The sequence below is a fragment of the Photinus pyralis genome, unplaced genomic scaffold (genome assembly GCF_008802855.1).
Source record: "Photinus pyralis isolate 1611_PpyrPB1 unplaced genomic scaffold, Ppyr1.3 Ppyr1.4_LG9, whole genome shotgun sequence".
NCBI classification, from domain to species: Eukaryota; Metazoa; Arthropoda; class Insecta; order Coleoptera; family Lampyridae; genus Photinus; species Photinus pyralis.
The window spans coordinates 9,264,407-9,291,390 of record NW_022170878.1 but is presented as its reverse complement, the minus strand read 5'-3'; the positions used below and the strand labels follow the sequence as shown (position 1 = coordinate 9,291,390).

At 44.6% G+C, this 26,984-nt stretch overlaps 4 protein-coding genes across 4 annotated transcripts in view; all 4 read left to right on the top strand.

Annotated features, from left to right (window-relative positions):
- LOC116180788 (zinc finger protein 208-like) overlaps window positions 1–22,686 on the top strand; it is a 35,233-nt gene extending 12,547 nt beyond the window's left edge. The window contains exons 5-8 of the mRNA XM_031500916.1: window positions 17,307–18,500; window positions 19,262–20,341; window positions 21,021–21,095; window positions 21,234–22,686. Coding sequence (XP_031356776.1) covers window positions 17,307–18,500; window positions 19,262–20,341; window positions 21,021–21,095; window positions 21,234–22,629 — 3,745 coding nt within the window. The 3' untranslated portion in view covers window positions 22,630–22,686. The remainder of the gene's footprint in view (window positions 1–17,306; window positions 18,501–19,261; window positions 20,342–21,020; window positions 21,096–21,233) is intronic.
- Window positions 9,575–11,059, top strand: LOC116180158 (oocyte zinc finger protein XlCOF6.1-like). Its single transcript, XM_031500016.1, has 2 exons — window positions 9,575–9,704; window positions 9,820–11,059. Exon 2 carries the CDS (start codon window positions 9,860–9,862, stop codon window positions 11,009–11,011), a length of 1,152 nt encoding a protein of 383 aa, XP_031355876.1. The 5' UTR covers window positions 9,575–9,704; window positions 9,820–9,859; the 3' UTR covers window positions 11,012–11,059.
- On the top strand, window positions 13,808–15,579 carry LOC116180160 (gastrula zinc finger protein xLCGF3.1-like). Its single transcript, XM_031500018.1, has 2 exons — window positions 13,808–13,946; window positions 14,052–15,579. Coding segments are annotated over exons 1-2 (1,062 nt in total). The 5' UTR covers window positions 13,808–13,944; the 3' UTR covers window positions 15,112–15,579.
- A 24-nt stretch (window positions 22,687–22,710) lies between the features above and the next one.
- Window positions 22,711–23,794, top strand: LOC116180787 (zinc finger protein 239-like). Its single transcript, XM_031500915.1, has 2 exons — window positions 22,711–22,724; window positions 22,777–23,794. Exons 1-2 carry the CDS (start codon window positions 22,711–22,713, stop codon window positions 23,792–23,794), a joined length of 1,032 nt encoding a protein of 343 aa, XP_031356775.1.
- The last annotated feature ends 3,190 nt before the right edge of the window (window positions 23,795–26,984 follow it).

The window sequence follows — 26,984 nt, the reverse complement described above, 5'->3', positions numbered from 1 at the left end:
ATAAAATCGGATGATTCTTTTTGAAACGCCCTGTATTGTGTAATCGGCTTGAGTTTCCAATAAATCTGAGATGCTTTCTTATTTCACCATGATACTAGATCCGCGATCTCAAGCTTTGAATTTTACCTTGGTCTTTTTTTTGTAGGGGCCTGGTACTCGCCGACATGCTGGAGGTCCAACTGCGCACGTCCCGCGATAGTTCCTCATCGAGTCCGGAGTGGAAACCTAAATTACGCGAAAGAAAGTTTGCGTGCACTATTTGTGGCGAATCTTTCAACCATTTGAAGCTGCTGATTGACCACGCGAACGACGTGCACGACGGCGAGTATCGGCATAAGTGCGAGGAATGTAGGACGGCCTTCAGTAGCAAGCGGACTTTGCGGGCCCATCGGAAAGAAGTGCACCCGGCCGGGCCCTATAAGTGTGCGGAGTGCGAAAAAGTGTTCCAGATCGAGAGCGTTTTTAAGAAGCATCAGGAAACGCATCTTATCAGTCCCGAAGACTTGACGTGCCATCGATGCGACCGTAGATATGCGTCCCTCACTTTGCTCAAGTCGCACGAGAGGAAGGTGCATAGAAGAAATTATTACACCTGCGATACCTGCGGAAAACAGATCGCCGATCCTCAAAATTTTCAGAACCACCTAAGAGTGCATATGGGAGAAAAGCCGTTTGAATGCAGTTATTGCGAAAAGCGATTTACCAACGAAAAGTTGTTGCGGATTCACGAACGGGTGCACAACGGCGAGAAACCTTACGCTTGTGACCTTTGCGACAAACGTTTTACGCAAAGAAGCTCACTGACGGTTCATTTACGCCGACATGCGGGAGAAAAGCCATACGTTTGCCCCGTTTGCGAGAAGTCCTTTGCGTCGAAATCAAACTTAAACGCCCACGTTAAAACACACAAATGAAGCACGACACGTATCGTTGTCAGTTTGAATTTGATCAATAGTAAATTATTTCTGAGTTTACGTCTATTATTTGTCAGTCTGCTTCCATCCCTACGTTCCTTTTGGTCCACGATCATTGTCATTTTTTTAAATGACACGTACTTAACACTATGAATATCTCCAGGGGAGAATATATTACCGGGGGTCTGGGGGGTATGGAATACCCCCCAGCCAAAAGAAGCTTCGATTGCTCTTTCCTCTCAATCCAGAATAATGACATTCAAAAAGGATTCTTTTTTGGGAGTAGGAGAAGGAGCTCTCGAAGAGTCTTTTCCTGGGGGGTATTCCATACCCCCCAGACCCCCCGGTAGTACGATCTCGTTTCCAAACATTTAGAACTATTAATATTTGCGGTGATCACACATACGTGGGGGAGTGTCAGCAAAGCTTTTTTTTCTGGGGGGCATTTCACACCAAACCTCCCCAGGACAAAGAGCTCCGATGGTTTTATCTACAAAATGATGACACGTACTCAGCACTATGAATATCTCCCGGGGAGAATATATTACCGGGGGGTCTGGGGGGTATGGAATACCCCCCAGCCAAAAGAAGCTTCGATTGCTCTTTCCTCTCAATCCAGAATAATGACAAAGAAATTTAAATGCGATAAGTAATTTAACAAGAAGCAGCTGTGAAAGTCCCACTAAGCGCGTCACAGTCCAAATTACAAAGTGAAATGTGACCAATGCGAGAAGGGCTTTTCTACGACGTTTGAATTTAAGAAGCACTACACTGTACGTTACAAGGGAGTGAGATTCATCTGTACACACTATGACAAAAGCTTCTTGGACCAGAACCGATTCAAACCGCAGTTCAAGACACTTGCCAGCAATTAGGTACAAAATGCAACAGTGTTTTGATGCAAAGGGGGTTGAATTTCACTTGTTTGAAATAAATCTAGATTTTTGAAATAAGAGTTGCATTTTTTTGTAAGGACCTAGGGCTAGCTACTGTGATAATTTACATATACATATATTATTATAATTTCGTATACAGTGAGCGGCTTAAATATGGAACAAATTCAAATAAAAATCAGGTGTTGGGTTTAAACAAAATGCATGCACACGTCCATCATATTTTTTCTTGCGCAATTTTTTTACACTAAAGAGAAAATATACAGGGTGTGTCAAAAGTAGATTTTGATATTGAAGTTGATTTGTTTAAATGGAAATAAAATCGATTTTCCAATTATTTTCATTATGTGCAGAATTCGAAAATGGATTTTTAAAAAACTTCAATTTAAAAAAATCAACTTTGGTATCAAAATCTACTTTTGACACACCCTGTATATTTTCTCTTTAGTGTAAAAAATTGTGCATGAAAAAATTATGATAGACGTGTACGAGCATTTTGTTTAAACCCAACACCTGCTTTTTAAACGAATTTGTGTTTTTTTGTGATTTACCCTTACATTTAATTCAATATAAGGATGGACCCATGAATTTGGAGATTTTTGCTTTGAACTGATGAACAAATGAATTTTAAACGCGAAACCGATTTTTTTAGATTTCAAAATCCAATCCAAATATTTTATTCACTAATTTTACAAATATCATATACAGGGTGATTCAAATTCGAGGGCCACCATGGGGATTTCGGAAACTGTAAGAGATAGGTAGGTAGTTTAAATTTGGTAAAGTTGCGTATTTTGATGCTTAATTAAGTGCAGTTTTGAAACTTAAAAAGTTCCGACTACTTTCGGAGATATCCGGAAAAAGCCGAAACTTTGCAAAATCGTTTTTAAAAAGATATTTCGAAATAAATGACACATTATTATGGCCACTTTTGTCCCTGTACAAGATGCTACTTTTAAATTTTAAGTTTGACGTTTCGTCTCCAGTCAACATCATCAACTTTGTTTTTTCTTATGGAAGAAATTTGTACTTTTTGTGTCATTTGACGGAGAATTTTTTTCTGATTTCAAAAATGTAAAGACCACTATCTTTTGATCATAAATAGCGCTATTCGTAAAAACGTACGTACACTCAGACAAAGTTTTCTAGGCAAAAAAAGAAAATATTTTAATAATTTAAAAAAATTGTGATGTTTATTTTTTCTTTTGAATTCTCTATCAAATGACCCAAAAAGTAAAAATTACTTCCATAAGAAAAAACAAAGTTGATGATGGTCAACCGGAGACGAAACGTCGGATTTAAAATTTGAACTAGCATCTTGTAGAGAGAAAAAAAGTGGACATAATAATGTGTTATTTATTTCGAAATATCTTTTTAAATAACTTCAGTAAAAAATAAAATCTATTTTCAAAAGTGATTTTTGTTAAGCATCAAAATTATGCAATTTTGCCAAATTTAAACTATCTATCTCTTACAGTTCCCGAGCTCTACATGCTGGCCCTCGAAATAGAATCAGCCTTATATACACTCAAGTGCAATAAAAAGTCAGGTAGTTCATGGAGTGAATAATATTTAACCAAACATATAGTAATGAGAACCGGCTCTTTCACTATTATCAACCACTAGAACCGATTTTATGGCCTCCTGTATTGTTTATAGCGCTCTTTTTTTTTTAACATGATCTTTTATGACTGATACACATTGGTGTGTGTTTGTTTATATCACTATTTTAATTTTTGTAATTCTTTTCGTTGTTTTTTTTCTGATGTTCGAGTTACTTCCAAGCATTCGCTGTTTTATGGGAATAAATATATCCATGCCACCTGCACAGTTTTTATTGATTTTTTAGATGCTTGTGAAATTAGACTAAATAATTAGAGCTCTTTTTTGTGTCTGTTGTCTTAGATTTTGAAATTTTATTGCATCTGCGTGTATATTTATTGCAAGCATGTTAAGATCCGGGAACGTTTGTCATTAACGGGCTTTAGAAATTTTACTCAGAAGAGAAATTTGTTTACTAAGCCTTCACTCTTTCGGTTAAGTATCTAATAATCTAATTTCGCAGTTACGTTTTCCAACAATCAAGTTTAATCCCCTTTTGTTCACTGATGGCTTTTTTTAGCCAACATTAATTACCTGGTCAATATAAAGAAGTTCTGTATTGGCTAGGATTATTTTTGAATGCATATGTTGATATACATCAATCTCCTAGTGATAAAAGCCCTCAATCTTTATTAGTTTGGAGCTTTTTAGATTCACTACTATACTATTGTTACTTTGTTCTGTAATTGGGCGATAAGCCTGTAGGGCAATAATAGTTATTTATGTATCAAGGGCATTAAAGCGATATTTATGTCGAGGGCCCGAGGGTTAAATATCGAGTAATGCCTGAGGTGCATACAAAATTTTATTTTTCATCGTTCCAAATAATGCATTTCCAATAAACAAATCTAATGATTATACATTAAAGTGCTTCATATCAAGTAGCATCTTTTTTTATTACATAATATAACTTCGTTAATATATTTAATTTTCATTTGCCTATTAAATGTCAATTATATCTGTCATAATATGACATTATAATATAATTATAATATATATAATATTCATATATCACATATTATGTGATATATGAAGCAGTCTATTATGCCCGAGGGCATAATGAGATGACAAACGGCCTGTCAAATTGATTGACGGAGGAGTTATATTATGTAATAAAAAAGATGCAACTTGATTCGTATGAAGCACTTTAATGTTGGGCAAACAATAATCATGACATTTGTATATTGGAAATGCATTCTTTGGAACGATGAAAAATAAAATGTTGTATGCACCTCAGGTATTACTCAATATTTAACCCTCGGGCGACTTACAATCCCTCGAGCTCTGTGGCTCTCGGCATAAATATCGCCTTAATGCCCTTGATGCATAAATAACTATTGACAGGCCGTTTGAGGGCATAATGAAATGACAATCCATTATGCCCTCGGGTGTCATAGACTGCTTTATATATCTCATGTGACAGATATAATTGGCATATAATAGGCAAATGAAAAATAAATAAATTATCAATTTTCAGGGGTCTTTAGCAGTGTAATTAAAAATCTTTAGAGAGATTCGGCGAAAATTGCTGTGTTCTGAAAGCTCAGGCGGAATATTCGCCGAATCTCTCTTACCTAGGATGAGTTGGTGGGCGGGTCATCCTGTCTCGCGAAGTGATAAGTCCTCGAACTTTTTATTTTTCACAGAATAGGAACAATTTATTTACTGAACCAGACGTTTTTAGCGCATTTCCACAAAAATAAAAAAAATGCGCTATTGTGGCCACTTTGTCCGTCCGTCCGTCCGTCCGTCCGCTAACTTTGCGACGCTACTAGTTTTTTATCTTAAGAGCTATTGTTCTCCTTTTTTCGCTATTTGGTTCGTTATGGTGTCGAGTCTTGTACCAAGGAAGGAATTTTTTCTGTACCGCTTACAAAAAAAGTTATTGTAAAAAAACAAAAAACCGTTTTTTTACATGTTCCATAATTTTACACTTTTGCCGTTTATTAACGATCCTAGAGATCGTTTATAATTTTGCATTGCTATCTGTCCCCTGCCGGTTGGTCTCTCCGTCTGTTCCTTTGTCTGTCTGTCCATCTATCTGTCCGTGTGAACGATAACTTTGTTTAGAAATGTTCAATCGCTTTTACATCTCCGTTAGTTATGAACTGAATTGCATGAAATTCAATATGGGCATAGCTTTAGCCATATAATACGCAATGCCAAAAGTTGGATCGAATCGATTCAAAATTCACAGTGCCCTTTTCGCATCTCGACCATTTATAAACCGAATTGCAAACTTTTTACTTATAAAAGTATTTGAATGAAATTTGATACATAGGCACTTGGAATAAAGGAAAATCAAACGCCAATTTCAAAATTGGGTTTTGCGCATGCGCAGTGCCAACTTTTTTATTTATGGAAGAATTTAAACGAAATTTGATACATAGGCACTTGGGATAAAGGAAAATCAAACGTCAATTTCAAAATTTGGTTTTGCGCATGCGCAGTGCCAACTTTTTTATTTATGGAAGAATTTAAATGAAATGTGATACATAGGCACTTGGAATAAAGGAAAATCTTGCGCCAGTTTCAAAATTTTATTTTGCGCATGCGCCGTGCCAACTTTTTTATCTATGGAACTATTTAAGTGAAATTTGATACTTAGGCGCTTGGACCAAAGGAAAATCTTAGTTTATTAGTTAGTTATAGTAAATTAGTTTTAAAATTTAGGTTTGCGCATGCGCAGTTCCAACTTTCTTATTTAGAAAAGCATTGAAATGAAATTCCTCTCATAAACTGAAATTGAAGTAGCACGTCAACAATGGATTGCCCATGTGCAACGCTATCTTTCATATTTGTGGCCGGATTTTACGATTTTAACAGAAGTTGCATCTTACAAATGGGAAATGAATGCAAGTGGAAATGCGCTTTATGTAAATCGTTTACGATTACTTTTTAACTTGTTTTCACTCGTTGCGTATTCCAACAGTCAAGTTCAATCCCCTTTTGTTCACTAACTGCGACACAGTTGAATTTTTTGTTACGAAATATAACGCAGCGCGTTTAATTAATCTGTCCTTAACCGAAAATAACTCCAATTTATGCGATGAAAACGTCTGCATTTCACAATGAGGTAATTGCTTTGATGATAGTCTCTTAATCTTCTAAATATTAATTTATTCTCGAGGTGAATCTTTCGCCCAATCTATTACCTGGAATTTGTTACTGAGACCCTACGGTGCCGGGAACACCGGGGGATATGGATACTACGTGGTTATTTCCGACCCAAATTTTTTTTTCAAATGTAGGGTTAAACTTACCTTTGTTCAGACTCGAAAAGGTCCACATTTTAAATTTAAAATTAGTCGCGCTAATGGCCCAACGCGGATTGATTAATTTTCTCCAAGGATACGTACTTAACTCCGAATCTTCAACATTTTTCCGCTCTGTTCCTTATTAATTCAAGAACCCCTACAAAATGGCCTCCTATTAACGCAAACGGCCATCTTTAATCGTCAATTCGTTTGCTTAATTCCCGCCCTACGAATCAAACAAGAGCCGTGCCAATAAATTAATCCCAAATGTGATCACGTTTCACAATCATGAAGCGATTTCATACCGAATTGACAGCTGTAATGAAATAGCCCTAACTGAGATAACTCCAGACGTCCAGAATCCATTAAGAAGACAATGCTCTGTAGACATTAAAAGATGAAAAAAGGACAATCTTCAATTCCGCCGAATGCTCGCTTATTTATTCTTTCAATGCAACTACTAAATTTTTGAACTCGCTTTACCACAAAAATTAAGAAAAAAAAATTGACCCAAATTTAGAGGTACCGTTACGAAATGCACCAAGTGCGGTACAGTGTACAGGTCTAGAAGTTCATCTGAGACTCCACAAAGATCGCTGCATCATCTGTCACTTCGAAGAGCAACCTGCGAAACGATCGAGTGCATAGCAGAGTACAACCTTACACTTGTGTCGTTTGCGAGAAAAGCTTGTGACAAAGGCATTGTATTTAAAAATACACGGATCAACTTGACACATTGTATTTTTTGTATTTAGCAACGTGTGCAGGTAGGTAGAACCAGGACCAAGTGTCCCCACATCTACTTCAGCGGGGTAGTAGTAGTGTGTGGGTCGCATTTAGATTTTGTGTTTTTACCGTGCCCTGCGTCCATTGTAAACCTAACAATTTTTCAATTGTTTAGAGTAGATAGTCTCAATACCGGTCCGTAGCTCATTTCCGTTTGTATTTTCAGGGAGGAAAACCCGCTTAGCCCAATTGAGACTTTCCACGCGTGCGCCGTGTGCGGTGAAGAGTACAATAACCGCACCGAGCTTAATCGACACGTTCTCAGTACTTTTATGGATTTGTTCGAGTGTTGCAAGTGCGGGAGGAAGATCGTTGACGAACAATTGTACCACATACACGCGAGGGCTCACAGCAAGGAAAACGTGAACAGCGGCAGCGTTTTCCTGACGTCCACCGAAAGACTGGTCGACAGTCGAATAATGAACGCTTTCATTTGCAAGTATTGCGACGCGTCGTTCAGCGATCGCGGCGAGTTTTACAATCACTACATAAGTCACACCGGAGGCAACCCGCTCAGAAGCAGAGCCCCGAAACGCGTGATTCACGTGAGGAGACTTAGCACGCTCGTTAGGCCCGATGTGCGTAGGTGCAACGCGGTGTTGGCACAATTATACAAACTGAACCACTATTGCCATGTCTGCAAAAAACCTTCAAAACAGAAGATAACTTAAGTTTACACAAACTGTCACGTTTTTAAATCGCATGTAACCTGCTTGTTAATAAAAGTTTGCTTAGAAATTATTTTATCTAATCCTTACACTGATAGCGATACGTGTGTATTTTCGAGCGAGATAAGTCAATTAATAATACCTACTGCTAGTCGGGCGGTAAGTCGGGAAATAGACGTTGACCCGCTTCGTGTGCAAACCTGACCGCTAATTCGGAACTTTTTCCAGATTTACCTACGCGATGAGCCGCGGAATTCGAAAGGTTAACATTTCGTCGACGCGATCGAGCCTGTCGAGGCTCGCGGCGAATAGATCTGGAATGGCGGAGTGTCTCGTCTTATTGGGCGATTTGAAAAATCTGAACACGCGCCTGTTTCGACCGACGAAGAGGATGAGACAGATGCTGGCGTATAAGACTTGTAAAGCCCTGTCGGTTAGTCTGGAGCGTGTCGCGCGACCGAAACCGGTCGCTGTCGATTCGCTGAACATTTTTGGAAAGATCTATCAGAAGCAGGTGTTTAAGTGCAAGCAGTGCTGGGAGGTTTTCGAGGACGAGTTGAAGTACAAGCGGCACATTACGATTCACGCGGTTAAGCGAGTCAATACCGCCTCGAAGCAAATGCACTCGTGCTTTATTTGCAAAAAAAGCTTCGTCACGCGAAATCTGCTCTGGATGCACATGCGAAGTCACTCGCAACCTCAGCAGTTCAAGTGCAAGGACTGTCTGGAGACGTTTAAGGCCGGCGCGCTACTTAATTTGCACAGGGCGCAGTGTCCTAAGAGGCCCCAGTCGCCGATTGGGAAGACCACGGAGAGCAACCAAAAGGAATCGGATGCCAGCTTTAGGTACCGGTGCAGTGTGTGCTTGCAGAAGTTTCAGGATGTGAACGAAATGCGCAAGCACAAGGAGACGCATTGGGACAAACCGGCGAGTGCGCCCGCGAGACTGACGTGCGAAATTTGCGACGATATCTTGGACGACGATACCGCGTATCGGGAACATCGCGCGTTTCACGAGGAGCTGAGGGCGGAAGAGTCCGAGGTGAACGATTACGTTCATCCGCCCGCCTCCCCCGATCCCGAGGAGCACTCAATCGAGGACGAACAGAGTAACGACGGTGAAGTGGAGGACCCGGTCGTTATGGACGACGAAGATCAGCAGGTTTTGGTGATGAACGTCATCAACGAAGAGGAACCGGCGAAGGAGGAGGAGGAGGATGAAGTATTAGTTATTTCTGGCTGTGATAGTGACGACGACGACGAGGACGACGAAGAGCCCAAGCCGCGAATATTTGTGAAGAATATTAAGGATTTAATGCCCGAAGATACCGCGCCGAAGAAGAAAGAACCGGCGGTTTACAAGTGTGAGGAGTGCAATCTTCTATTTAAAAAGAGACGCTCCTATCGCAAGCACTGCAGATTGGCGATGGATAAATTCAAGTGCTCGTTGTGCAGTTATAAAACGTGCAGTACGCCGAAGCTGCGGCAACATTACGAATCCGAACACAACAGTTCAATGTGTCACAAGTGTCGGACGCCCAAAGATAACGGTCACATTTGCGTTGACCCCGCACAAGCTTAAAGGTGTTGTAGCGCTATCTCTTTTTATCGAAAATAAAATGGTGTTAGATGTTTACGGTCGTTTTACTCAGACTTTGAAGATTTGCAAATGCCACAATAATTGTGTTTTTCTTTCCAGCTGTTCGTACGACAGCACCTTATACTCGCCCGATTATCTAATGACACTCGCAAGTTCGAAACCGGCGTCTTTGTCGGACGTCGGCCTGCTTGTTAACGCCGACGATCAGCTGAACGACACCGATCGAGAGCTGCTCAATTTGCTGGTGACCGAGGACGATTGCTCGGACATTTTACGAAAGATCGCCGACAACGAGAGCTTTGAGAATCTCATAGACGACAGCGCCGCGTTCGAGCCCGAGTCCGTCATCGCGAGTTTAACGAGTTTGCCCGACGTGTTACTCGCGGGTGTCAAGGAGAAGAAAGTGGGAACGTTTAAGTGCGACCACTGCGGCAAACTGTGCACTACCAAAAAGTTACTGAAGTACCATCTCATGTCCCATTTCGGAATTCGGGAACACTCGTGCGAGGTGTGCGGCAAAAGCTTCAAGCACCGCTACGAGGTAGCCGCACACAAGCTGACCCACGCCAAACCAAGTTTTCAGTGCGAGGTGTGTGCGAAAATGTTCATTCACAAGTCTCACTTGAATACGCACCTACGGAAACACACGAGGGAGTTTGTCGCGTATTGTTCGGACTGCCGCAAGGGTTTCGCAACTCAAGCGTCTTATAGGTATCACGTCGACAATCAGCACGGGAAACCCGAGCACATTTGCGATAAGTGCGGTGCGCGGTTGTCGTCCAATTCGTCTTTAAAGGAGCACTTACTAGTCCACGAACCCGACTACGGCCGAGAGCGTTTGCACATCTGCGAGCTGTGCGGCAAAACGTACCTGACCGGTCGCAACCTGCGCAACCACCTCAGGTCGCACGCGAACGAAAAAAGTCACCACTGCCACATTTGCGGGAAAAGCCTGAGCAGCAAGCGAGGCTTGCAGGTTCACCTCAAGACGCACATGGGCGACAAAAGCTTCGTGTGCGAGTTCTGCACCAAGGGCTTCACCTCGAAGGAGTACCTCACCGTACACCAGCGCACTCACACCGGCGACAGACCGTTCCGGTGCAAAACATGCGGCAAGTGCTTCACGCAGAAAACCTCGCTGAACGTCCACACGCGCAGCCACACCGGCGAGCGCCCCTTCAAGTGTCACTGCGGCAAGAGCTTCATCACCAAGACGCACCTCGCCGCCCACCTGAAGACGCACGAGGTTGCCAATATCGACTTCTCATATGCGCCTCAAATGTTAATTTGAAAATAAACGATCTCCCCCCCCCCCCCCCCCTCTCCAAGTGTATCACTGACAAATAAACTGAACTTGTAATTGAGCGTTTTATTGATCGATTGTTTGGCTTTTCAGGTTAAATTTGGACATAACGCTACCGCCGGGGATTAAAATAAAGCGCGTGTCGGTGCCGACCAGAAGGAAGTACACGCACAGAGCTCCCTTTCAGACCGTGAAGCGGACCTCGTACGTCTGCGTCACGTGCGGGGTAACCTTCGAGTCGTTAGCTTCCCTCTCGGAGCACTCTCCTTGCGTTCGGGAACGGAGCGCAATGTGCCCGGTTTGCGACAAGACCTTCAAGACCAAGTCGCGATGCAACGCGCACATCGGCACTCACAGAGCGAAACCGCTCCACTCCTGCGCGAAGTGCGAGAAGACCTTCACGAATATCTTCTCGCTGCAGGCTCACTCGGAGACGATGCACACGAAGCATTTTGACGCGACCCGCGACGGATTCGCGTGCAAAATTTGCGAAAAGCACCTGTCGACCAAGCAGAAGGTGATCTCGCACATCAACACCAGCCACTTTCAGCTAAGCGCGTACCTCTGCGACGTTTGCGGCAAAAGCTTCGTGAAAGAGAGCTCCCTACGGCTGCACGCCTCAACCCACACCGACTCGAAGCCCTTCGCCTGCCCGATCTGCTCGAAGACGTTCAAACTGCAGGGCACCCGCCGAATTCACATGGACACGCACGACGACGAGAAGAAGTTCATCTGCGAGCAGTGCGGGAAGATCTTCAGGAAGAAGAGCACGCTCGTCGACCACAAGAAGTATCACGACGGCAACCTTGCGTTTCGATGCGACGTGTGCGCGAAGAAGTTCGTGTCGCGATCCGTGTTAAATACTCACAAAAAGTGTCACTCGTACTCGTGACTCGCGCCATTAGCATTTTTAAATTGTAGCTTGTGTAGAAATCGACAGATGGCGCACTGCGAAATTCTTCTTATACGTATTTTTTGTTTTAGAATTTACGGCGAAGGCTCGCTGATCGGAAGGTTGGTGTACGGGCCTTCGATGTCGGTCACTATTGTCAAGGACGAACCGTCGCGTAATTGTGGCGACGAGGAGAGGGGGACGCGGAGGAGTTCGGACGCCATACATTGTGATACGTGCGATAAGACTTTTCGCAACAACCTCTCGTTTGGGTTGCACTCGATTAAGCACAACAAGAAGTACGTCTGCCACATTTGCGAGTACAAGACGATTGTTCGGAACAAGTTCGAGCGACACGTTAAAGTGCACGAGGGGAAGAACGGTTACAAGTGCGAGTCGTGCGACAAGCACTTTGCGGTTTATATTCACGCGGTGGAGCACAAGTTCTTTCACACCGGTGAAAAACCGTTTCAGTGCCACGTGTGCGGGAAGAGCTTCACGTACTCACGATTTTTAACCGCGCACTGCCGCAGCCAGCACTGCGAGAAGCAGGGAAAGCGGTTGTACTCGTGCACGATTTGCAACAAACACTACGTCTCGTGCACGGGGCTCACGCGTCACAAGCAGCGCTACCACACGATCGGCTTCGATCAGTCGAAGCTGTGCGACATCTGCGGCAAGCGGCTTGCCAGTCGCGATCAGTTGAAGTTCCACCGCCGAATCCACACCGGCGACAAGCCGTTCTCGTGCGAGGTCTGCTCGAAAAGCTTCACCCGCAAGGACCTACTGAGAGAGCACGAGCGCGTCCACACCGGCGAACGCCCCTACACCTGCCAGCACTGCAACAAGTGCTTCACGCAGAGATCTCCGTTAAAAATCCACGAGCGCACGCACACCGGCGAACGCCCCTTCGTCTGCCTCATGTGCAAGAAGGGGTTCATAGCCCGTGGAATACTCAACGCGCACATGAAGAAATGTCAAGGGAAATTGTAATACTCAATTTGTAGCGTGATTTTCTGTAAATAAACCTTTACGTAAAGCTCGGATCTCATTTCAATAATTCTACCAGTCAGTCACTCTCACTGACGCTCACTTTTGTTTTAGATTGTTTTTCGACGAAAGTTCGATTCTTAAAAGACTGATTGTCGGCCCTTCGATGACTGTTACCGTACAACCGAAGCTAAGTGACGACGTTAAACCACCGGAAAATGGCGAGTCCAAGACGGACAAGGTGCACTGCGACATCTGTGATACGACGTTTAAGAACAACATTTCGTTCGCGCTCCACTCGATTAAGCACAGCAGCGAGAAGCGCTACACCTGTCACATGTGCGAGTACACCGGCACGTCGAAGTATCACTTTGAAATGCACGTGCGCGCGCACGAGGGCTCCACGGGTTACAAGTGCGAGATCTGCAACAAGGCGTTCACCGTGAGCACGCACGCCTTGGAGCACAAGTACTTCCACACCGGCGAAAAGCCGTTCCAGTGCGAGATCTGCGGAAAGCACTTCATGTTCTCCTGGTTTCTAACGTCGCACCGCCGCACGCAGCACTGGGAGATAATGACCGGGATGCCTTTGGTCAAGTACGACTGCACCATTTGCAACAAGCACTACACGTCGTCGACGGGCCTGAAACGTCACAAGCTGAGCCAGCACAACGAGCAAGGCATAGACATGTCGGTGCTCTGCGACATATGCGGCAAACGCCTCGCCAGCAAAGAGAAGTTGAAATTTCACCGACGAATCCACACGGGCTATAAGCCCTACGCGTGCACGATGTGCGCCAAAAGTTTCTCGCGCAAGGAACAACTGAAGGAGCACGAGCGAGTTCACACCGGCGAAAAACCGTACATCTGCAGGCACTGCGGTAAGGGTTTCACGCAGAGATCTCCACTCAAAATTCACGAGCGAACGCACACCGGCGAACGGCCGTACATCTGCCGCCTGTGCGCGCGCGGCTTCATCTCCAAAGGCGTCATGGACACCCACATGAAAAGCTGCGACGGCGTCTCCGATACCTAGTTAATGTGTGTTGTTAAATAAATTATTAATAAATCGAGATTAGTAACGCCCGCCTATTTTTACCCCTCCACCTGCATTCCGAGCACGTCTGATTTGAATCCTTCTTTCAGGGTCGCGAAAAAACGGAAAGGTCGCCCCCGTAAGCTCGCCATTAAAGTTAAAGAGGAGCCGTGTTCGGAAGGCGAGGACGGCGTTAAGTTCGTTTGTCACGTGTGCAAGACGGACGAAAAAATGACGGACCAGCAGCTGCGGAGACACTTCCGCGAGCTGCACAAGGGAAAAAGGCTGCGCAGCATGAAGCTGCACATTGAAAATGCGATACAGTGCGACGTGTGCCCGAAGTTCTTTCGCTCGCTGAAGAGCCTGAAGGAGCACATGGAGACGCACAGTAATCAGTTTAATTGCGATAAGTGCACCGCGCAGTTTCGGAAGATCGTGGATTATACGGTGCACTTGCGGTTGCACTCCGATGAGAATCTCTTCCGTTGCATTCTGTGCGAGTTCAAGACCGATTCCATTCTCGAGATCACCGATCACCTGAACAGCACGCACGAGAAGAACCACAAGTACAAGTGCAGCAAGTGCGCGAAGGGGTTTCACGTGCAGGCCTGGCTGCAGGAGCACGAAAACTATCACTCGGGCGAGAGACCGTTCGAGTGCGAGTTCTGCGCGAAGACCTTTCCGTACTCGCGCTACCTGATCGCCCATCGCAACGCGATACACAAGGACGAGTTCGTGCGCGCGTCGAGTCTGCACGAGTGCGTCATCTGCAAGAAGGCCTACCAGCACAAGAACAGCCTCAAGCTGCACATGAACGTCCACACGGGTAACGTCTCGATCTGCGACGTCTGCGGGCGGGCCCTCTCGAGCAAGGAGAAGCTCAAGTTCCACATGCGCACGCACACCGGCTACAAGCCGTTCAGCTGCACCTACTGCGGCAAGTGCTTCACGAAGAAACCGATTCTCGTCGAGCACGAGCGAATCCACACCGGCGAGAAGCCGTACTCGTGCGAGTTCTGCGCGCGCGGATTCTCGCAACGTTCCAGCCTGGTGATACACATGCGCGGACACACCGGCGAGCGGCCGTACGTTTGTCACTTGTGCACGAAAGGCTTCGTCGCGCGTGCGATGCTCAACATTCACTTTAAAACCTGCAGGGGCATGGAGTAACTGACTGTCTTAGTGCAAACCACTCAACTTGATCTCAAATTAGTCCTAGTAGTTGTAAGCGAACTTCGTGTATATAGGTTTTTGTAGGAAGTGTGGTAATAAATTAATGTCCGTATAGTTTCGTTTGTACCTTACCTGATCCAGCGCGTTACGTAGTCCAAATGGCATTTTGTGAATTTTGAATGTAGCATCTAAGACACCACGAATCGTAAGTCCTTTACTATAAAAACAGTGGCACTTGGTGAGTACCGGCAGAAGTTACTCACTACTTCTGTCTCTCTCACATTCGCTCCTTTCTTTTTAGTTCGATGTAAGGCAAAAGAAACGCATTCGTGGACCCCCTCCCTTCCCCCGTAAACGAAGGTCTTTATGATCGAGTGTAGAAAAGTAAACATTACCCCTCCCCCCTCGAATAATTTTTGGAAAGAGGTTTAAGGGTGAACGTATCACCGAAGGGTGAGGGGAGATACACCCCCCCCCCCCCATCGTAAACGATGGTTTTCATGATAGCTGCAGAGAAATAAACCTTAGATCTCTCTGCTCCTGGGAGTTATTCCGTACCCCCCCCCCCCCCCACACACACAAATCCGTCTCCGGCCCACCGCTTCCACATTATTTTCAAAAAGTTCTCTTAGCACTTCCACAATAATGTTTGGATAGAGATTTGAGGTCGAACCAACCACCGTGGGCCCCCCCCCCCTGCCAGAGAGTACCATCGGCAAAAAGGTGGGCTCGATAGTTCTTTCTCTATTATCTCTAGCACTTTTATGGCAGTCTTGGCGAAAAGGTAACCAAGTCTTCGTAATACCCCAGACCCCCCCCCCCCCATTTTTTACACTGTCTCTTTCTTAATAGGATTGTAGCCTTGTATCGTAAATTATCACTTAACGTTAAGTAGGCACGTCAAAAATGTGCACGATTACCGTCGCCATGTTTCTAAGATATGTCGGGCCACCAGTGGCGTGCTGTATTCCAGCGATTCTGCAATAAAGTACGGGGGGGGGGGTCCATTAAAAAAAGTAAGTGATACGCCACTGGAATAGAGGCATGAAATATTTTAGAAACATGGCACAAGATTTTTTTTATGGTAAAGGAGTTATGATGCGAGGAGTCTTAGATGCAACACCCTGTATATGCGCGTGTGACGATATTCATGTTGTGGAAGTGCCACAATTATTCTCTCGAATCTTTCATGTAAGTTACACCAATCACGTACAAACGCACATTAACACAGACACTTGTAGGTCAATGGAGCAAGAATCCGGTCCACGGTGCGTTCGCTGCGGCAAATATTTTGATTCCATCGTGAAACTTCGAGCGCACATTCGATATCATCGGGAAAAAAGGTTCCGTTGCGAGGTGTGCGATAAGAAGTTTGTGTTCCGGCACCAGCTGGCGCTGCACAGAACAGCGTCGCATTCGACCGATCGCTCTCACGCTTGTAAGACTTGCGGTTCCACTTTCGCGACCAAGTCCTACCTGCGGTCTCACGAGCGCGTACACTCGAAGAGCTTCGCGTACAAGTGCGATCAGTGCGCCAGAGGTTTCTACAATAAAACCGCGTTCGTGCACCATTACGCGGTCCACCACGAGGGGGTTCGTTTCCGATGCGAGCACTGCGACAAAAGTTTCATGGACGAGCACTACTTTCGGCGGCATCGGCTCACGCACGACCCCAAATTTACCCCGACCACCTACACGTGCGAGATCTGCGAGAAGGTATTAAAACACCCCCGCACCTACTGCAACCACCTCAAGACGCACAAAGGCGAGAACAAGTTCGTGTGCGAAATCTGCGGGAAAATTTTCGGCTGGCTTCAGAGCCTGAAGGATCATATGATCTTGCACAGCGGCGACAGGCCCTTCGTCTGCCAGACCTGCGGCAAAAGATTCGCGAAGAAGCAGACCATGGTCATACACCTCCGCGTCCACACCAACAGCAAACCCTACGCCTGCCCCACGTGCGACAGGCGATTCAGCCAGAGGGGCTCCCTAAAGATGCATACCCGAACACATACCGGCGAAAGGCCCTTCGCCTGCAGCATCTGCCCGAAGACATTCGCGACGAACGGCCTGTTAAAAGTCCATTATAAAACCCACTCGTTTGACCAATAAAATTTTCGGCACCTATCGCTTTTTCTTTTCTAACCCCGGCCGCCTTCGCGTCAGACTATTAAAATTTGTTTGTTTTTCAGAGCGCCGCCGAACCGGAAGAAGGCGATTTCCGCTCGCTGGTCGAATCGGTTACCGGAAATAGACATAATTCCCGTCGAAAAAAAGGGGTACACGATCGACTTCGACGCGAGCCGAAAGCTAACGATGATCGAGATGGGTTACAAAAACCCCTTCACCTACGCGAACTGTTCGAGCAAGGCGAAGGCGAGACCGGCGCGGCACGTCGACGGTAACGCGCACAAGTGGACCTGCATCATTTGCAACGAATCCCTCGCGGACAAGCGCACGTTAATCGAGCACTACGAAGATCACAAGAACGAGCTCGAAGGAGGTGCGCAATCCCAGATCAAGGTGGAGGACTACTTCAAGTGCGTGGTGTGCACTAGGGAGTTCACCTCGTCGAGAAGCTACGAGAAGCACCTCGAAATTAAACATGGCGAGAACAGGTACGCGTGCGAGCAGTGCAATAAGACGTACAAGAACTCGTTTCAATTGTGCCTTCATAATTTCAACGCCCACGCGACCGATCAGATTTACAAGTGCATCGCCTGCGATTTTGAGACGGCTAATCGTTCGTCCTTGAAACTGCACATCGACAACCACGAGGGGGACTATAAGAATCAGTGCGATATTTGCGACAAAAAGTTTATCACGCACGATTTGCTCGAGGAGCACAAGAATTCGCACACGAGCGCGATGCCGTTCCAATGCGAGATTTGCCCGAGAAGCTTTCCGAACGCCCGCTTCCTGATCGCGCACAAGAAGAGCATTCACGCGGAGTCGTTCAGGTCGTCGGCGAACAAGTGCGAGATATGCGACAAGCAGTTCGCGCACAGGAAGAGCTTGATTTTGCACGTGAGATCGCATACCGGCGAGAATACGGTGCTGTGCGACATGTGCGGGAAGAGCTTGTCGAGCACCGAACACCTGAAGCAGCACCTGCGCATCCACACCGGTTACAAGCCGCACGCGTGCCCGGTCTGCGGGAAGGGTTTCGCGAAGAAGAGCAATCTCACGCTGCACGAGCGCGTGCACAGCGGCGAAAAGCCGTACATTTGCAGGGAGTGCGGGAAGTGCTTCTCGCAGCGTTCGACGCTGGTGATTCACGAACGGTACCATTCCGGCGAGCGGCCGTACAGTTGCCCCCTGTGCAGTAAGGGATTCGTAGCCAAAGGTCTTTTGGGGGTTCACATTAAGAGCTGTTCGAGAATTTTGCAATAAACTATTATTGTTGAAATTATTAGTATCAATAAACGTTCGCAATATTTGTAGTTTGTTAACGGTGGTGGAATCGGATCGAAGGACCACACCCTTTGTATATACATATATATATGTGTGCATGCGACATTGTGACACCACGACACCTGGGCGACCATTTGGCTCTCCACTTTTGGTAACTATTGTAGTAACTAACTGTTCTGTTGTAGGTCACAGTGCGAAAAAATTGCATACTTAGTTTCCTGAAATGTACGAGATTGAATTAAAATAAACTTTGGGTAAAACCGGTGTATGTTTTTTTCGCAAAAAATTTTCATTTAACTTTCGGTGAGTTCAGTGACAGTTTGGGCGCAAAAAATGTATATTAGCATCAATAAACGGAGCTGAAATCGGCTCTATAATAGAAGACACTGCAATTTTTTTTGCAATGTTACGACTGGTTCAAATTATTTTGTGACAATGGGCACTGTAGAAAGCCAAGGTATATTTTTATTTATATTTTTAATATTTGCAAATTTTCAGCGGCACCCCAAAGAGAGTAACAGGTAAAGAAATCGTTCGTGTGGCAAAAATGTGCTCGGGCGCCATCAGTGGACTACGTAGTGATAACCTGAACAATTTTGTATGTCGAAGGGTTGCGATGTTTGTTTTTTAAAATAAACTTAAAGTAGACGCTCCGACGTTTTTTATGGCGACACATCCCGTTCCCCTCGCGTCTCTTAATCGCCGCGACTCTTACAATTATTATTAATTTCAGATTCGATCCGATCAGTGGGCTCGTAACGCAAACCGTCTACGAGTGCGAGGTGTGCACGCAAATATTTACGACAAAAAAAGATTTCTTAACCCACCACATCAACCAGTTTTCCGATACGTTTCGTTGCTGTCGTTGCGAGGAGCATTTCAAAACGACGACGGACCTGTATAATCATTACGAGGTGCATAAGGGCGGCGGAAGCGTCGTCGTCGAGAAGTTGGTCGACGTCGACTACATGGATAACACGGCCAACGATCTTCTGTACATTCTGGACAATTCTCAGTGCATTAACGAGGTTGTTATTGAGGATGAGGGTGAGGTTCGCGAGACCGATTCCGAAACGTCTCCGGTTACGAAGCCGGACAGTGCCGAGGTGGTTACGGTGGAGCACGTCGAGCACGGCTACATGTTGCCGAGCGTTTTTAAGGGCCAGTTGGAGAGTAAAAAGCGGTATAAAAGGAGGGATGAGGATTTTCAGTCCGTTGTTCACATCGGCGAGGAGGAGAGCGCGATCGAGGCGATTCTGACGACCGAGGCCACTTCGAGCAAGGCGACGAGCGCGTTACCCAAGGCCAGACCGAAGAGACGGCACGAGGTTCCCGATTTTTCCGCCACCAACTACATCATGCTCAATCCGACCGACGAGATCGACATCGTGCATTACAAGTGCTTGCGTTGCGAGCAGCTGTTCATTAGCAAGTTTGGATTTTTCAGGCACATAGAAAAGGGGAGGTGCTATATAAACAGCTGCGACGTGTGCAGCGCCTCCTTCAACAAGAATAGCGAATTTTACGATCACTACATGGCCGAGCATACGGATCGTGCGATCTGCAACTTTTGTTTCCGAACGTTTATGTACGAGAAGAACGTGAAGGAGCACATGCTGAGGCATCTCGACCAGTTTAGGCATCGGTGCGAGCAGTGCAACAAGGGATTCTACACCGTACGAGAGTATCGGAATCATTACAAAAATAGACACATGGGCATCAGACACAAGTGCGGGGTTTGCAGTCGAACCTTTGCGGACGAATACTACTTTAAAAGACACGTGGCGACCCACGAGAAGGCCGTCTCTTCAAAGTTACAGTTGTCCCTTTAGTGTTTTTAGAGCAAGGTACAAATTTTTATTGTAAATAAGCGCGTAAGACCGTATTTATTGTACATTTTTTGTCGTTCTTCTACTAAGTCAGAAGTACAGAGAAATAGTTTAAGATTAGTAGGTTATACTTTAGCGTAGTTAATAAATATTTCACCTAACCCTTGATGAGTCATATCGAATCTTGTGTTTGTTCAATTCAACGTCCTTAGAAATGTTCTCTCCCCCCTCCACAGAAACCTCGACAAGGAATAAATTTTTATAATGTGTATTATTAAGCGCTTTTTCAGTTTTATGATTATTGAAATGTAATAAATAGTCGATAATGTGACCTGTTTCTACCGTTCCCCAACACCACTCGCTTAAACCTGTATCCGGTACGTTACGTCACTCAAACGGCGCGTGTGTATATATATATATATATATATGTGTGTGTGCTCATGCGACTATGTGCCACCATGGCACCCGGATATTAGTTGAGTTAAATTTGATTGGTGACAAATGCGTAGTCGGGCGGAGGTCTACGGCGCAGAGACCTCCGAGTCGAGTTGCTCGGGCAGACTGGGCTGGAAATAAAAGTTCTTTCAGGTTTCTAGGGTAATTGGACAACACCCAGATTTGTTGTCGAACGGGTTATTGTGATTACTAACTGGTCTTTTGTAGATCACCAGGACGACATTTAAAGAGTAACATAAACATCAAGACCGAACAGTACTGGAGTAAAACCATCGGGCGACCGTAACTAATAAAATCAGTTGTGATAACGCTTATTGTATTTTTATTCGTGTAGAAAATTTTGTATTTAAAATGCATTCACGCCATTGTGGGCTTTCTCGTCGCAATAAATGTTTTATCTAACACGTGTTTTTATTTCAGATTCCGTAAAGGTCGCTCGCGCAACCGCGCTCACTTACAAGTTCCGATCAAGGCCGAAACGTACCACGACGACCAAGCGAGCGCTGGGCGAAAGTCGAAGAACAGGATGATCAAGGAAGAGTACCTCGAGGATGAGCTGAATCAAATGTTCAGCACGGACAATGAAGAGGAAGAGCTGGAGGTGGTGTTCAATGATGGCATCGAGGAGAAGATGGAAAGTCTCTTCGCGCATACCGAGTCGCCGACCGAGAGCACGTGTCTTTTATGCAACAACGGAAAGGTGATGAGCGCCGAGCAGCTGAAGAGACATTACAAGCGCCATCAGCAGATACTGATGCATTTTGATGACGACAAGACGAAGGTCGGCGAGTCGGTCGGTTTCTACTGTCACATTTGTAAGGACGACCGCGCGATGGCAAAGGGCGAATTGAAGGAGCATTACCTAACAATTCACGACGTGGAGATTACGAACAATAAGAGATTCTTCCGAAGGGCCCGCTCCAAACGCCCGCGTTCTCCGCGACCCGAAGTGTTCAGGTGCGAAATCTGCTCCGATGAGTTCTCGACCAAATCCTTACTGGACGAGCACTTCGAGAAACACGACGATCAGTACTCGTGCGACATTTGCGAGATGGGCTTTAAGAAGTTGATCGACTACACCTTTCACATGCAAGAACACAGTGACGATAAGCTGTTCAAGTGCCCGCTGTGCGACTTCGCGACCGACAAGGGCCACCTGGTGAAATCCCACCTGTACTCCGTGCACGACCAGTTTAAGAAATACAAGTGCGAGCTGTGCGGCAAGGGTTTTGCGATCTTCACCCACTTCCAGGAGCACAAGTACTTCCATACCGGCGAAAAGCCGTTCCAGTGCAAGGAGTGCGGGCAAAAGTTCATGTACACGCGATACCTAAACTCGCACATGGTGCAAATGCACAAGCGAACACCGCAAGGGATCCACTGCCCTATTTGCAACAAGGTCTACTCTCACCGAAACAGCCTCAACACGCACATGAAATCCCACACGGGCTCCGTATCGATCTGCGACGTCTGCGGCAAAACGTTGAGCAGCAACGAAAAGTTACGCCTCCACTATCGCATCCATACCGGAGAGAAGCCCTACAAGTGCGACTTCTGCCAGAAGCGCTTCAAGACCAGCTCGTACCGGGCCGAGCACGAGCGGATTCACACCGGCGAGAAACCGTACGAGTGCCCTTTCTGCGGAAAAGGATTCTCGCAGCGCACCAGCATGGTGATCCACACGCGCGGACATACCGGCGAGAAACCCTACCTCTGCCATCTGTGCAACAAGGCGTTCGCGGCCAGATCGATGGTAACGATCCACCTCAAGTCATGTAAAGGAGTCGTTCAAGTCACCGACGGATTACACAATTAGTACTATCTTAAGCATTTTACTTACATGTAACTTCCACGAATAAAAATTTGTTTACAATTTTGTCTTTCTTGTTTCCCGCCAATGGTAAGTATAGGGCCCAATCCGCGCGCGTCACTTGTTCGTTTTGTAACATTCGTCTTTTTTCAGGCGTCGACAGAGGCGCATTTGGAATTGCTCGAAGTGCTGCGAGAACTTCGACACGTCGAAGAAGCTGCGCCAGCATCGGCAGTGCCATCGAAAGAACGAAAGCGACATCCAGTATAATTACCGATTGGACGAAAAGCGGCAGATTTACTGTTGCTTAACGTGCGACGTCGAGACGGACGGCAAGCTCGAAATGGAAACGCACGTTTTGGACCACGAGGAGAAGTACACGTGTTCGGTGTGTGGGGAAGCCTTCGTGAGGCCCTACGAGTACTCTTGCCATCTGTACGGGCACGATCAGTCGAAGGGGTTTTGCTGCCCGTTTTGTAAGTATAAAACCCCGAGACGGACGGCCATCATCATACACATCAACACGTTCCATTTGCGCAAGTTTATTTACAACTGCGCGCAGTGCGGGAAGGGCTTTAACGACTGTCTGCTGTTCAAAGAGCACAGCAACGTGCACGAGGGCAAGAGACCCTTCCGCTGCGTCGTGTGCAATAAGGATTTCGCATTCTCGAGCTATTTGACATCGCACCAAGTGCGCTACCACAGGGTGACGATCGACGGCGTACTCGGCAAGAATCAGTGCCACGTTTGCCTCAGAAACTTCGCGAGGAACACGACCTTGGAAAATCACCTCAAAATACACGACAAGAAAAAAGTCCACGAGAAGCGCCACCTGTGCGACATCTGCGGCAAGAGTTTCGCGCAGATCGACAAATGGAGAGTGCACTACCGGGTGCACACCGGCGTCAAACCGTACACCTGCTCCTACTGCGCGAAAAGCTTCACGAAGCGAGACTACCTAATCATGCACGAGCGCGTGCACAGCGGCGAGAAGCCGTACTCGTGCAAGCACTGCGGCAAGTGCTTCAACCAGGGGGCGCCACTACGCCTGCACGTGCGCAGCCATACCGGCGAACGTCCGTACTTGTGTAACTTATGCCATACCGGGTTTATATCCAGGAGCGTTCTCAATCTACATCAGAAACACTGCTCGGGAATCGAGTCGAAGTAGCGCCGTATTTGTTCATCATCATTTCTGTGATTGCTAGTTTTTTTTTTGTAGTTGTATTAAATAAAAACATTTCTCATTTTGAAACACCCGGTATGATTTCTTAATTGCAAACGACCAACACTCCCGAACCTTGCAAAAATGTCATAATTTAAAATTAAAAAAAGTTGGGTCTCGTACCGAATTTATGGAGCACCCTGTACATATACAAATATTTTTTCGTTGTGCACATTAGACCAGCGAACAAGTTTGCATTTAAACTCCCTCTAGATATCGCCCGATATACCACTAAATGGACACCCTGTATAATCATTAGATAATCAAATGGTACAGGTTTGCTGTAACTGCACGAGGCTGATTATTTTGGTTACTTAATTACTTGATTATAAGTAAGGAAGTGGTAAAACCGTCGCACTCGCGCGATTGGCTAAAGCGTAATACCGTCGGCATACATTTTGATTAAATTGGATGAACCCGACCGCTTGAATTGAAATGCGCCTGCGTCTACGCTGCGGGTTCATACCTAGGTCTGAGTGCCGAGATCTCGGGCTCATGAACGGACGGAGGACATATTTTATTTAATTAATCAACAAATTGCCAAATAATGCAAAACGGGTCGGACAAGTTCATTGTCTGTCTGTATGACCGTTTATGGTCAAATAATTGATTCTGTATCAATTCAAAAAACTTGACAAAAGATTTTATTTGCAATTAATTAGCAAACAATTCTAAACGGACTCGATAAGTCTATTGTCTGTTCGGCCGTCTACGATCAAATATTTGATTCTCTATAAATTCAAAAAACTCGATTTTTTTATTTTGACAGCAGATTTTATTTTCAATTACTCAACCAATTACCCAGTAATTCTAAACGGGCTCGACAAGTGCATTATCTGTCTGTCTGATCGTCGATTGTCAAATAATTGATTCTCTTATCAGTTCAAAAACGCGATTTTTTTATTTTGACAACAGATTTTATTTTCATTTACTCAACCAATTAACCAGTAATTCTAAACGGGATCGACAAGTGCATTGTCTGTCTGTCTGACCGTCGATTGTTAAATAATTGATTCTCTATCAGTTCAAAAAACTCGATTTTTTGATTTTGACAACAGATTTTATTTTCAATTACTGTACCAATTAACCAGTAATTCTAAACGGGCTCGACAAGTGCATTGTCTGTCTGTCTGACCGCCGATTGTTAAATAATATTCTCTATCAGTTCAAAAAACTCGATTTTTTGATTATGACAACAGATTTTATTTTCATTTACTCAACCAATTAACCAGTAATTCTAAACGGGTTCGACAAGTGCATTGTCTGCCTGTCCGACCGTCGATTATCAAATAATTGATTCTTATCAATTCAAAAAACTCAATTTTTTGATTATGACAAAAGATTTCGTTTTCAATGACTCAGCCAATTAACCAGTAATCCGAAATGGGCTTGACAAGTCCATTGTCTGTCTATTCGACCGTCGATTGTTAAATAATTGATTCTCTATCAATTCAAAAAACGCGATTTTTTTATTTTGACAACAGATTTTATTTTCAATTACTCAACCAATTACCCAGTAATTCTAAACGGGCTCGACAAGTGCATTATCTGCCTGTCTGATCGTCGATTGTCAAATAATTGATTCTCTTATCAGTTCAAAAACGCGATTTTTTTATTTTGACAACAGATTTTATTTTCATTTACTCAACCAATTAACCAGTAATTCTAAACGGGATCGACAAGTGCATTGTCTGTCTGTCTGACCGTCGATTGTTAAATAATTGATTCTCTATCAGTTCAAAAAACTCGATTTTTTGATTTTGACAACAGATTTTATTTTCAATTACTGTACCAATTAACCAGTAATTCTAAACGGGCTCGACAAGTGCATTGTCTGTCTGTCTGACCGCCGATTGTTAAATAATATTCTCTATCAGTTCAAAAAACTCGATTTTTTGATTATGACAACAGATTTTATTTTCAATTACTCAACCAATTACCCAGTAATTCTAAACGGGCTCGACAAGTGCATTATCTGTCTGTCTGATCGTCGATTGTTAAATAATTGATTCTCTATCAGTTCAAAAAACTCGATTTTTTGATTATGACAACAGATTTTATTTTCAATTACTCAACCAATTAACCAGTAATTCTAAACGGGCTCGACAAGTGCATTGTCTGCCTGTCCGACCGTCGATTATCAAATAATTGATTCTTATCAATTCAAAAAACTCGATTTTTTGATTATGACAACAGATTTTATTTTCAATTACTCAACCAATTAACCAGTAATTCTAAACGGGCTCGACAAGTGCATTGTCTGTCTGTCTGACCGCCGATTGTTAAATAATATTCTCTATCAGTTCAAAAAACTCGATTTTTTGATTATGACAACAGATTTTATTTTCAATTACTCAACCAATTACCCAGTAATTCTAAACGGGCTCGACAAGTGCATTATCTGTCTGTCTGACCGTCGATTGTTAAATAATTGATTCTCTATCAGTTCAAAAAACTCGATTTTTTGATTATGACAACAGATTTTATTTTCAATTACTCAACCAATTAACCAGTAATTCTAAACGGGCTCGACAAGTGCATTGTCTGTCTGTCTGACCGCCGATTGTTAAATAATATTCTCTATCAGTTCAAAAAACTCGATTTTTTGATTATGACAACAGATTTTATTTTCAATTACTCAACCAATTACCCAGTAATTCTAAACGGGCTCGACAAGTGCATTTTCTGTCTGTCTGACCGTCGATTGTTAAATAATTGATTCTCTATCAGTTCAAAAAACTCGATTTTTTGATTATGACAACAGATTTTATTTTCAATTACTCAACCAATTAACCAGTAATTCTAAACGGGTTCGACAAGTGCATTGTCTGTCTGTCTGACCGTCGATTGTTAAATAATTGATTCTCTATCAATTCAAAAAACGCGATTTTTTTATTTTGACAACAGATTTTATTTTCAATTACTCAACCAATTAACCAGTAATTCTAAACGGGCTCGACAAGTGCATTGTCTGCCTGTCCGACCGTCGATTATCAAATAATTGATTCTTATCAAGTTCAAAAAACTCGATTTTTTGATTTTGACAACAGATTTTATTTTCAATTACTGTACCAATTAACCAGTAATTCTAAACGGGCTCGACAAGTGCATTGTCTGTCTGTCTGACCGCCGATTG

Coding starts and splice junctions, on each gene's coding strand:
- LOC116180158 (XM_031500016.1), top strand. CDS start 9,860: ATGACACTCGCAAGTTCGAAACCGGCGTCTTTGTCGGACGTCGGCCTG.